A 13,066-nucleotide genomic window follows, 5' to 3' on the forward strand; every position below is an offset into this window, starting at 1 on the left:
CTCATCTCATCTCATTATCTCTAGCCGCTTTATCCTTCTACAGGGTTGCAGGCAAGCTGGAGCCTATCCCAGCTGACTACGGGCGAAAGGCGGGGTACACCCTGGACAAGTCGCCAGGTCATCACAGGGCTGACACATAGACACAGACAACCATTCACACTCACATTCACACCTACGGTCAATTTAGAGTCACCAGTTAACCTAACCTGCATGTCTTTGGACTGTGGGGGAAACCGGAGCACCCGGAGGAAACCCACGCGGACACGGGGAGAACATGCAAACTCCACACAGAAAGGCCCTCACCGGCCATGGGGCTCGAACCTGGACCTTCTTGCTGTGAGGCGACAGTGCTAACCACTACACCACCGTGCCGCCTGGTAAACAAACTATGTTGAATATTTTAGATTCTTCAAAGTAGCCACCGTTTACCTTGACGATCCTTTGCACACTATTAGCATTATCTTAACCAGCTTCATGAGGTAGTCACCTGGAATGCTTTTCAATTAACAGGTTTGCCTCGTCAAAAGGTAATTAGTGCGATTTCTTGCCTTCTTAATGCGCTTGAGATCAAACAGTAAATAATAAAAATACAGTAAACAGCTCTATTCCACAACTGTAGTAATCCATATTATGCCAAGAACCGCTCAGCTAAGTCAAGAGAAAATTACATGAAGGGTCTTTTAATTAACAAAAATAAAGAAAACAAACTTTTTAATGTTACTGTAAGTCTAAAATTAAGACATTTCAGGGCAATGTGTCGTACATCAGTGCTGTAACTAATCCCACCACCTGCTGCACTACATACATTGGCTGAGACATGTCATGGCTGACAGACTCATCAACACGCAGGTATTTGAAAACACTGACTCAAAGTCCGAATCAAAGCCATCAGCACAACATGCATTTCCTTTGTAGCTTTAAACATATTGAGAGAAAATAAAAACGCTAACCAGAACACGATACAAAGACAGAACACCACAGTTCATTGGCCAATAACTTGCTGACCTTGCTGACACAAACAAGATGTGCTACATGATCATTTACTCTGTATTAATGCAGTTAATTAGCAAACTAACTCGCCACACATTATTCGATGACATTAGCTACCGCTCTGGACCTTTTATTTGCCTGCTACGAAGCTCTAGCTAAGCTTGTGAATGAAAGACGCTCTACAGCTCGCAGAGACATAATGTCTTCCTCATTCAAGTCCATCCATAGTTAAAGTATGCTTTGGATTTCTTACTTTTTTTTCTTTCTTCCCCTGCTAAATCCTGTAGTAAATTAGCCATGCCAAATCTACCACCATTTATAAAAAATAGCAAAAGGCGCTTAGCTATAATCAGTGGATAGCAGACTACATTCACAGCATGGGGTAAACAAAAGAACAGATTCATTCAGAGAACTGGAGTACCATGACTGTTTAGAACATCATTTACAGTCATTCACAAAGAGTCTGTCTGTTCCTCATATTCCTGTTTAGCCTCCTTGTTCAACAACACAAACACACACACCCAGGTTAATGTAATTTCCTCCAAAATAACAGGTCTTCCTATTCAAAACACCACTGACCTTAACAACATAGCCATCCTACAAAGGGTACTCCCAAAATCTCAACGTCCTGAACAGTCATACTTGCTTTAGTTTGTTACATCTACATTAATAAGCACAGAGTATGATGGTCACAGCCTACACGGTTCTCAAAGTGTTGTCCAGGGACCCCTAGGGGGCGTGAGCCATAGCCAGGGGGTCTATGATATTTTTATGAATAATGTCAGCTATTGCCCTGCGATGACCTGGCGACTTGTCCAGGGTGTACCCCGCCTCTTGCCCATAGTCAGCTGGGATAGGCTCCAGCTTGCCTGTGACCCTGTACAGGATAAGTGGCTACAGATAATGGATGGACGTCAACTATTATGTTGGAATGTCAAGTTTAATTGAGATTTTCTTAATACTACATAAATTTAGTAAAGTGTGAAAAGCTGGTCATACTCCAGCTCATGATGGGATTGCAAATACTTGGCGATGAAAAATTGGTAGCATCACCACCAATCATGTGATACATGGCGAATGTTCTCCAAGCTTCACAAGTTGTTTTTGGTGTGTCTCCACCTCGTGAGTGGCCAAAAACGTCATGAAAATTTTCAATGCATGCATTGAAATTTAGTGGCAAAGTTTTTGTCAGCAAACTAAGCAGCAAATACTCCCAGATGGGTTTGGGAATACTTCCCAAAGCTTGGGGAACCTTCGCCATGCATCGCCACCAAAACACCTAATTTCCATTAATAACCCGTTGCAAAGGATAGTGTAGTGTGACTGTAGTGTGACTGTAGCTTTAAGTGACAAATCCAAGCAACTGGCTCAAACAGTTCCTCAGACCAAGTCTATGGTGCTTTTCTTCAGTTTTCTACTCACAACTTTAGTTCCTACTTGCAAGTAGTTCCCAATTACTGTTTATGGGGGGTGGAAGAGAAATTTGTGTATTTTCACCTTATTCTGTCATATACAACCTCTCATTCAATGTGTATAGAAACATTATGAAGTAAAATAAAGCTTGGAAGGAAGTAGCACAGATTGTTGGCGCCTTTGCTAAGTGTATATAGCTGGCACATTTAGCTTTCTGTGAAGCAAGTACGAAGCAGAGATGGGCACTCGAGTTTGTGACTCGAGTCCGAGTCATATTTATGTCGCATAAAAATAGACTCCTGACATGACTTGCATCTCATCCTTTGAGTCCCGACTTGACTTGGACTCGTCAATAGTAACTCATGAACATATGAAGTCTTTCCGTGATTATCCAAACATGGTGTGTCTGAAAGTTACAGAAAAATAATTTTTATTTGCATGTCTACTTGCTTGACTTTATTTATTTTGGGCTACAGTCCCTCCTACCCCTCAAGCCAGTGGCGCATAACAACATGCATTCGCTAATGCCGGTGTAAAGAGTCATTTGCGCCCTCGATCAGTCTAAGGTAGCAAGACATTCTGGCACTGACCAACCGCAAGTAGGTAAAACACTCCAAAAAGCCCTTGTCACACCTTGTAACCTCAAAATTTCATTCATTCATTCATTTTCTATACCACTTATCCACTACGGGTCACAGCTGAGCTGGAGCCAATCCCAGCTCACACTGGGTGAGAGGCTGGGTACACCCTGGAAAGATCGCCAATCTATCGCAGGACTAATACAGAGAGACAGACAATCATTCACACCCACATTCACACCAATGGGCAATTTAGAGTAGAGTCGCCAGTTGACCTCGTCAGAATGTCTTTGGACTGTAGGAGGAAACTGGAGCACCCAGAGGAAACCCATGCCGCCACAAGGAGAACATGGAAACTCCACACAGAAAGGCCCCAATTGATCGGTAAGTCGAACCCTTCCTGCTGTGAGACGACCGTGCTAACCACTGCACCACTATGCTGCCAGCAGATTTTCATTGTTTTTCAACGAATAAACTCCAACCATTTCTTTGTCAGCCGTGATGGTTGGAAAAGGGAATAGTGTGCTGCAAGATATACAGCCAAAAACGTACTGACAAACCATCTTTGCTGCTAGTGAGCTGCTACTGTAGATCAAATGGCAACCTCCGGTCCTGAAAAGTGAAGCCAATGTGGAAGTGCTACAATCTGCAGTTCCTTGAATGGCCACTTGAGGCTGGCTCCAAAAGCGAGTCAATTCCCATAGACCCCCATGTTAAAATGTCCAACTTTACAGTGAAAACAAACACTTTACAGCCTGGTACAAAAAACGGTTTTGGTCTCTATTACTAACATCTCCCTTCATGACAACTGTACGGGGGGTGAATTTTTATATAATTCAACAGTTTAAATTATATTGAGCCATACATTTATGCATAATTAGGGGCGGGATTGATTTGAAAGAGCTGGGTTTGTGTCATCTTGTTGGCCGCTAGCTGGCATTACCTCAGAACTCAAGCCAAATTCACCGCAGGTGATGGATTTATGTCAATAATTTATGGAACCAGTGATTTTTTTTTTTTTGTAAACCGGCCGTTGAGGTTATGGTCTGTATCTTATGGAGCGGCTTCTTTTAGTTTAGCCGGTAGTTTGTTGGCTAGCTTGCATAGCTAGCTTGTTAGCTTTGAGGTTAGTAGGTGTGTTCCAGCCATACTATTCCAGCAGCCAGGCTTCACTATCCCTGCCCCCTTCTCCATTTATGAGCTAGCCGGGAGTTAGGCGGAGTCAAGCGCTGCCAAGATGGCGACGCCTGTAGCCTCCTCATTTGAGCTTCAAACCCACTCTTCAGAAATCCTATGATTGACATCACAGATGCTTTATCCATTATTTTTACAGTCTATGCTGTAGACCAAGAAATGCCCCAGGGGGTGGGACATATACTTTGTAGGGAGCATTTAATTGGCCGAACACAAGAGAAGTACAGGATGAATCACTGAATCATATATATGAAGTACTGCCTTCCCCGGTGCCACCAGTAGCTTCACACGACCGGAGGGGTGTCTAAGGTGCAAATCCATGTTGTTGATACGTGCCTCCTATGAATTTTCGACCATATCTAACTCAATCCTTGCTCTGCCACCAAGTAAAGACGTTTAGTTGCTGTTCTAAGCTTGCAACTACTACTGAGACTGTGAAAGAAAAGTGATCATGGAACGTCCAACAAAACCATGGCAGCCAACTTCTACAGGCCATACCGATCATGCCCAGTTATTATAAGATCCTTGTGTCTTCCCTTCTTATGCTCAAATGCTTCTTCCATGTTTTCCTCCCACGGAACGGTAAGTTTGACCAGCAGCACGCTTCTGGCAACGTCCAACCAAATGACCAGGTCTGGCTTCTTGTTAGTAGTAGCAATATGGGCAGGAAACTGTAGGGCTTTATCGAGATCAACCGCAATCTGCCAGTCAACAGCGCCATGTAGAAGACTTGTTGGCTTTGTGAGCTTCTTTTCCCTAGGAGACTCGCCTGCCTATAGGCTATATATAAAATTTGATGCACAGTAAGACACCCAGATGGTGTAAAAAACCACGCTTTATCTTTAGCAAGACTATACCTGTTTTATTCTCAGATGGAAACCCTGTCTGATTCGCTCGTGCATAAGAATCGATTCTCACTCGATTGACTAATAAAAAAAAAGAACCGATGCATTTCAAGAATCATCTATTTCTGAGGCAGGAGACGTTTGTACAGCGCGTGCAATGAACAGGAGGCAAGAGAGCAAATGCACTGCCATCCTTCTGCATCATATTGAACATTAAACACCACATTAATCCAGTGCACATAACTAATAAAGGCGTGGAGGTGCTCACTGCGGAAAACAAGACCGCAGTTCAAACAAACCGATTCGTTCTGCATGAACACAAAGCAGGCTCCAAATGCGTGATGGCTATAAATGCATTTATAACTCCTTAATTAAACAATCAGCATGTGTACATCCATCGGGTGGTTCATTTCAGGCACTGCGTCCATAATAATAATAATAATAACAGGGCTTCATGGTTGGTGCATCATTGACTGCTGAAAAATGTCACGTGCAAGAAATATTAAAATAGGGAGGGGTGAAGACATGCCTATACACCAAGCCTTGAAGAATTGTGAAGACGTTTATGAGACTCTGATCTCATCTTTCAATAGGTACACTACATTAGATAGATTATTTATAAAGCATAATGCAAGGCCTCGGGTCCATAAGGGAGGGGTTAAAGGCATCATTTGTCATTTCTTTAAAGATGCTATAACCTATGTCGTGGAGGATATGAGGATATGAGGAAATATTCCTGAATTAGCTCACACATTAGTCTTTGTATGATATAAGCAGACTAATAAGAGAAGGGCTGAAACAGGACGCATCAGAGAGGTGTGTGTGGGTTTTTTTTTTTTTAGGCACCTGCACCATTCCGCCATTTATCCTCAGCATCCGGGGGAGGAAAAGAAAAAAAAAGGAGCTCAATTATAGGGAATCTGATGCCATGTGATGCTTTCAGTGCAGAGGATTCATGCCATGTAGCTAATATATTGATCACAGTAGTGATCAATCACCATCACCATCACTATATCAGGGGTGAGGCTGAGCAGTGTTCATCTTCCATCTTCTAGTGTTCATATCAGTGTTCATCTTCCTCTTCTTCTTCTTCTTCTTCTTCCCTGAAATCAGTGCTATTGGATCCACTATTATTATTATTTTTTTTTTTTAATTGCAATGATAATATTTCATTGTGCAGGATTATAGTTAGTGATGTAAGGAAACACCGCATCATTCGTGTGTTTATCCAAAATACGGGCGTTTCTCTTGGCTAATTCTCTGGACATCACATCACAGTACAGAGGAGGAAAGAGAGGTTGTTGTTGTTGTTTGGTTTTTTCATGAAGGATAATCTATGTGTCCTTCCTGTTAGAATAACAGTAAATCTGATTTTATTTATTTAATTTAATCCACACCACTGGGCTATTTAACAGCATCCATGAAAGCTGCCACAAAAATGCGCATAAAGGATCCCGGAGGACGCGCACTGCACATCTGCAACATCTGCAACATCCCCAACGCATTTCATAAAAGAAAAAAAAAAGAGCGACAGAGATGCATCAAGATATAAGCTGCCAAAGGAAATGTATATATATAGCTACTTACTTTCTCCGACCACCGCCTTTAATCCAATAGGTGCCATGATGCTCTTGCTGAACACTAACGCTATATTCCGCTCTGTGCCTGGCCGCCCTTCTCCTCCTGCGCTCGTGTGTGTGCGTGTGTGTATGAGATCGAATCCTCAGAGAGCGGCTCACCGCAGAGCCACGGCTAGAAACGTCACCGCACACAACCACCCCTCCCCAACAGGATGCTGTCTACCATATGGAATGCCAAAGGGGGGAAAATGTCTGCAACCTACAACAACCAGGACAAAGAACCTACTTCTTCTTCTTCTTCCGTTTATAGATGACTTGCAACCTCATCTCATCTCATTATCTCTAGCCGCTTTATCCTTCTACAAGGTCGCAGGCAAGCTGGAGCCTATCCCAGCTGACTACAGGCGAAAGGCGGGGTACACCCTGGACAAGTCACCAGGTCATCACAGGGCTGACACATAGACACAGACAACCATTCACACTCACATTCACACCTACGGTCAATTTAGAGTCACCAGTTAACCTAACCTGCATGTCTTTGGACTGTGGGGGAAACCGGAGCACCCGGAGGAAACCCACGCGGACACGGGGAGAACATGCAAACTCCGCACAGAAAGGCCCTCGCCGGCCACGGGGCTCGAACCCAGGACCTTCTTGCTGTGAGGCGACAGCGCTAACCACTACACCACCGTGCCGCCCTGACTTGCAACCACGTGATCAAAATGTGCTACGTCCGTCATCATCTTCTTCTTCTTTTGGCTGCTCCCGATTAGGGGTCGCCACAGCGGATCTTTCGTCTCCATTGCTCCCTGTCTTCCGCATCCTTCTCTACCATGCCTGCCACTTTCATGTCCTTTCTCACCTCATCCATGTATCTCCTCTTTGGCCTTCTTCGTTTTTGTCTGCCTGGCAGCTCCATCCTCAACATTCTCCTTCCAACGTGCTCTGCATCTCTTCTCAGGATGGGCCCATACCATCTCAGTCTCATCTCATCTCATCTCATCTCATTACTGTATCTCTAGCTGCTTTATCCTGTTCTACAGGGTCGCAGGCAAGCTGGAGCCTATCCCAGCTGACTATGGGCAAAAGGCGGGGTACACCCTGGACAAGTCGCCAGGTCATCACAGGGCTGACACATAGACACAGACAACCATTCACACTCACATTCACACCTACGGTCAATTTAGAGTCACCAGTTAACCTAACCTGCATGTCTTTGGACTGTGGGGGAAACCGGAGCACCCGGAGGAAACCCACGCGGACACAGGGAGAACACGCAAACTCTGCACAGAAAGGCCCTCGCCAGCCACGGGGCTCAAACCCGGACCTTCTTGCTGCGAGGCGACAGCGCTAACCACTACACCACCGTGCTGCCCCCAGTCTCATCTCTCTTAGTTTAATTCCCAGGCTCTCCACATGTGCAGTCCCTCTGATGTTCTCGTTCCTTATCCTGTCCAACCTCCCATCGCAAACCTTAACATCCTCAACTCCACCACCTCCGACTTTGCTTCCTGTCTCTTCGTTAAGGGTACGGTCTCTAATCCATACATCACAGCTGGTCTCACTACTGTCTTATACATCTTACCGATCACAAATGACTTTCAAATGTGACTTTCCGATCACAAATGACTCCCGAAATCCTTCTCCAACTGCTCCACCCTGCCTGCACTCTCTTTCTCACCTCACTATCGCAGCCCCCATTTTCCTGCACAGTTGACCCCAGGTACTTGAATTCACCAACTTTCTTTACGTCTACTCCTTGCATCTTCACTACACTCTCATCCCCATTCTCATTGATGCACATGTATTCTGTTTTGGTGCTACGTCCGCCATGGTGGTGGATATACAAAGCAACTAGGATGAAAGTGTGTCTGTAAGCAATGCTGGATTTTCTCAGTATTACCACGATTTGAACGGTTGAGCGAAGATTCAATACAAAGAGAAGATAGATATGTGTGGTTTTGACCCATCTATCCTATTCTACAGGGTTGCAGGCAAGCTGGAGCCTATCCCAGCTGACTATGGGCGAGAGGCGGGGTACACCCTGGACAAGTCGCCAGGTTATTGCAGGGCTGATACATAGAGGCAAACGACCATTCACACTCACATTCACACCTACGGTCAATTTAGAGCCACCAGTGAACCTAACCTACATGACTGTGGGGGAAACCGGAGCACCCGGAGGAAACCCACACAGACAACATGCAAACTCCACACAGAAAGGCCTTCGCCGGCCGCTCGGCTCGAACCCAGGATCTTCTTGCTGTGAGGCAACAGTGCTAACCACTACACCACCGTGCCACCCGTAGTTTTGACCCATATTATTGAAAAAAGTCGGATTTTTCTGAAGATAAGACGCTTCTACTGACCATTGAGTACCCAGATATCGCGTTCTATGTGGTTCGGCTGCCGAAGAATCAAGTCCTATCTTGGACGAAACATAGCCCATGTTCTGAATGGGTGCCCAGTCTGGATTGTTTCTATCATATAATTTTGCTGGCGCTCCAAGAAGCGAAATGGTAATACACGTGTTAAAATTATAACAATGACCGAGTGAACCATAACAAGAGAACGCTCATTTTATAGCAAAATTCTAGCAACATGAAATAAAATTCTTCCATGATATTATCGAGGAAGCTTTTGAAGCTCACCTGAGATAAAATGATTATTTCAAACATGAGCTGTTTTGGTTTTAGCCTCTGTTAGATCAGCCCTGCCGATGTTGTTCAGCCGTGCTCGTCTCCTCTCCATACTAAGCCTCAGAGTTTCCTTGCCCTCTTTCCGAATCACGGATGGAATTCTGAAAAAATCGGAATGTGCCACGGTCACGAGTACTGTTGTGATCACAACCATATACAGCACAAAGATATGGCATAGCTAAAGAACACTTAAAGCAGTGGAAAAACAAAGAGAGTTGCGCACGCGTGACTATGTTTTGTATGGAATGTCACTTGAGCCCGCATTTGTATCTCCACCAACATGGCCGACATCCGGCTTTCTATTTTGCTTTGACGTCACTTGCAAGTCAAGGATTAGGGGTCACCACAGCGGATCTGTTCCACATATTTGATTTGGCATAGGTTTTACACCAGGTTTTTTTTTAAAGCTCAAAAACATCTGGCGCTCTTGTGTATTACAACAACAAACAAAAATAAGGATATTTAATACAAATGCAGAAATGCCAACCACTACAAAATTTTCGTATTTTATACGATTTTCTGCCACTTTTGCACCACTACGACCAGTTAATTCGAAACTACGAATTTCGCAGTGATCGGAAAAAAAATCAGTTCGTTCTGCATTTTTGTTTGGTACGTTGAACTCCGCCATGATCGAAGAAAATTAAGTTCGTTCCGCATTTTCGGAAGGATGAAATCCGCGGGAATCATTCAAAGCTTTCGTGATACGTCGTCGCTGATTGGTTGATATTCGCTTCCGGGTTTGAACTCGACCAATCAAAATTCGTGATAGTACCATCGTTCGTTTGCAAGTGGTTGTTGGTCTTATCGTTTCTGCCGTCCGACAATGGAGAAGCTGAGCAAGGGTCTAATTTTTTGAGCATCTGTCACCAACAAATGTACAATTTGGAACTTGAAATGTATATGGTTAGTTATAAAGTAAAAAAGGACAGATCTGAATTTTATTTTATTGAAATTGTTATAACCATTGCTACAAACCATACAAGCAGGTTTAATGATAATATGTAATATGCTTTAGATTAACAAAATCATGACATATGAAAATATTAACAGTACAGAAATGGTTCCAGTGCCAAAGCTAGATAAGGTTTGGGTTCAAACTTTCAGTTGACATATTCTTAAAACTACTTTGAATGAAATAACAAGTTTTCATGACTGTGATCTAGAATCAACTTAATAAAAAAATTCAAAGTCTGCAGTTGGAACCAAGAAAAAAATGTGATCTGGCATGAAATGACCTATGACAGAAATATATCTGTGAATAAAACACATTTCATAAGGATTGACTTGTCTAAGCTTCATTTTTTTTTTATTTTGCAAAGTAACAAATGTACTCTTTCACTGTGCATTCTATACTCATGAAAACATTACAATATATCGTATTGTGTGCATACATATATATATATATATATATATATATATATATATATATATATATATATATATATATATATGCATACAGTTTGCAACCGAAAACTACAGATTCTTCGGCCCCGGACTACAGATCTGTTTATTGAAAGGTTGGCATCTCTGCAAATGTAAAATCAGTATTGCTTTATGGTTCCAAGACTTCGAGAATGACAAAGAACATAATCAGTAAAGTACAGACTTTCATCAACTGCCTAAGAAAGATCCTGACGCTACATTGGCTGGAAAGGATCAGTAACAACAATCTTTGGTTGAAGACACAGCAAATGCCAGTGGAAGAAGAAATTGGAAGAAGGAGATGGCGATGGATTGGGCACACATTACGAAAACCAGTGACAAACATCACCAGACAAGCCTTGACTTGGAACCCTCAAAGGAAGAGGAGAAGAGGGTGGCCAAAGAACACCTGGCAAAGAGATCTCCAGACAGACATCAGGAGGCTGGGGTACACCTGGACTCAGATAGAAAGAAAGGCACAGGACCGGGTACTCTGGAGATCCCTTGTCAACGGCTTATTGAGGTATTTCACCTGACGTCACAGGGTCACGTGACGCCCCGGTGTCCGCCATTTTGGACGGCAAGCTAGCTAATGTCAACAACAGTAGCTGGTATGTTACTGTAGCAATGTTTACATTCAGTCATTTGGATGACTGTTAAAACCTTTCAGTCTCAAGTTTTTCCTTTACTGGATTTACTAGTTTACTGAGCCAGCCGGCCCCGGAGCGCTAGCTAGCCAGCCAGCCGGCCCCGGAGCGCTAGCTAGCCAGCCAGCCGGCCCCGGAGCGCTAGCTAGCCAGCCAGCCGGCCCCGGAGCGCTAGCCAGCCAGCCGGCCCCAGAGCGCTAGCCAGCCAGCCGGCTCCGGAGCGCTAGCTAGCCAGCCAGCCGGCCCCGGAGCGCTAGCCAGCCAGCCGGCTCCGAAGCGCTAGCCAGCCGGCCCCGGAGCGCTAGCTAGCCCCGGAGCGCTAGCTAGCCAGCCAGCCCGCCCCGGAGCGCTAGCCAGCCAGCCAGCCCGCCCCGGAGCGCGCTCAGTAAACTAGTAAATACAGTAAAGGAAAAACTTATAACGGGCCATGTCTCAACAGACTAAGAAGTTATTTCAATGACATTTAATAACATTTTGTTTATCCTGAGGACCGAAAGTAAATGAAAATGTGAACAAATCTTAGCTGTCAGTGAACAGTCCTGGTGGAAGCAGGTAAACGTCGTTCTCCAAGCCTGCTAACTTCAATTTTTGCAAATACCTCTCCCTCTGCTCGCCCTGTAAATGCCCTACGTCGCTGGATAGTGAAGGTGTTTTCTGCATCTCGCTCCTTTTTCTTTTATGTTTTTTGTTTGTCGCCTTCCTCGCATTCAAACTGATTTGAGCCGTGCCGTCCAAAATGGCAGCGTCACATGACTTGGTCACGTGAGTGAAATACCTCAATACCCGAGGAGGGTTGTCAGGGCATAGTAGTAGTTTGCACCAGATGTCCTTCCTGATGCAACTCTCCCTAAGTATGCATTGTCTTGTACAACCCCAGTGGCTGGGTATTTTACCTAATCTACATGTCTTTGAACTGTAGGGAAAACCGGAGCACCCGGACGAAACCCACACAGACACGGGGAGAACATACAAACTCCACACAGAAAGGCCCCCATCGGCTGCGAGGTTCGAACCCGGAACCTTCTTGCTCCAAGGCGAGAGTGCTAATCACTACACCACTGTGCCGCCCAGGACAAAGAACCAGATGACATCTACCAGGGGCACACCATAGTCTGGACGCACACCCAGTGAAGTATTTTTCTACAAAGCCTTACCTTACCCCAAAGCACTTATCACACCACACACCCTCCAATCCTCTAACACTGCTCAACCAGTCTCCCCATCTCGCTTGCTCCGTTTACACGTAGCCGGATATCTATGAAGACGCATATTTATTTATGCGGTTGTACCTCTCATTTACACGTAAACGGAGGTTTCAGTCACTGAAAACGGATATCTTTGAAAACTCCGGGCAAAGTGGAGATTTCTGAAAACTCCGTTTTCATGCCTGCGTGTAAATAGTGGAAAACGGAGTTTTAGGTTTTCCCGACGTCACGATATGCATCACAGAACAATATTTGTGTCAGGCGCTCAATATTTTGGTTTGATGGTCTCATGGATGCAACACGGGTGGTCGTCCTTTTTACATATTTGCAAACACTTTTGGTTTGTTTGCATTTGGCAAATAGGACTACAACTGCTTTATGAGGAGCAGAGAAGGACTGCAAGGAGGGTTGCAGTTTTTCAGGCACTTTTCCTCCCACCAAGACAAAGGCTTGCTGCTTACCAACGTCGCCGCCGCCGCCATTATGTCAT

At 44.5% G+C, this 13,066-nt stretch overlaps 1 protein-coding gene across 5 annotated transcripts in view; it reads right to left on the reverse strand.

Annotated features, from left to right (window-relative positions):
- The window catches only part of stxbp1a (syntaxin binding protein 1a), a 94,123-nt gene extending 87,365 nt beyond the window's left edge, over nt 1-6,758 (reverse strand). For 4 of the 5 annotated variants that reach the window (XM_060935551.1, XM_060935550.1, XM_060935549.1 and 1 more), the window contains exon 1: nt 6,608-6,758. In XM_060935551.1, coding sequence (XP_060791534.1) covers nt 6,608-6,644 — 37 coding nt within the window. In that variant the 5' untranslated portion in view covers nt 6,645-6,758. The remainder of the gene's footprint in view (nt 1-6,607) is intronic. The other variant, XM_060935552.1, reaches the window with a different exon arrangement.
- Nucleotides 6,759-13,066: the final 6,308 nt, after the last annotated feature.

Source organism: Neoarius graeffei, chromosome 12, assembly GCF_027579695.1.
Source record: "Neoarius graeffei isolate fNeoGra1 chromosome 12, fNeoGra1.pri, whole genome shotgun sequence".
Classification (NCBI taxonomy): Eukaryota; Metazoa; Chordata; class Actinopteri; order Siluriformes; family Ariidae; genus Neoarius; species Neoarius graeffei.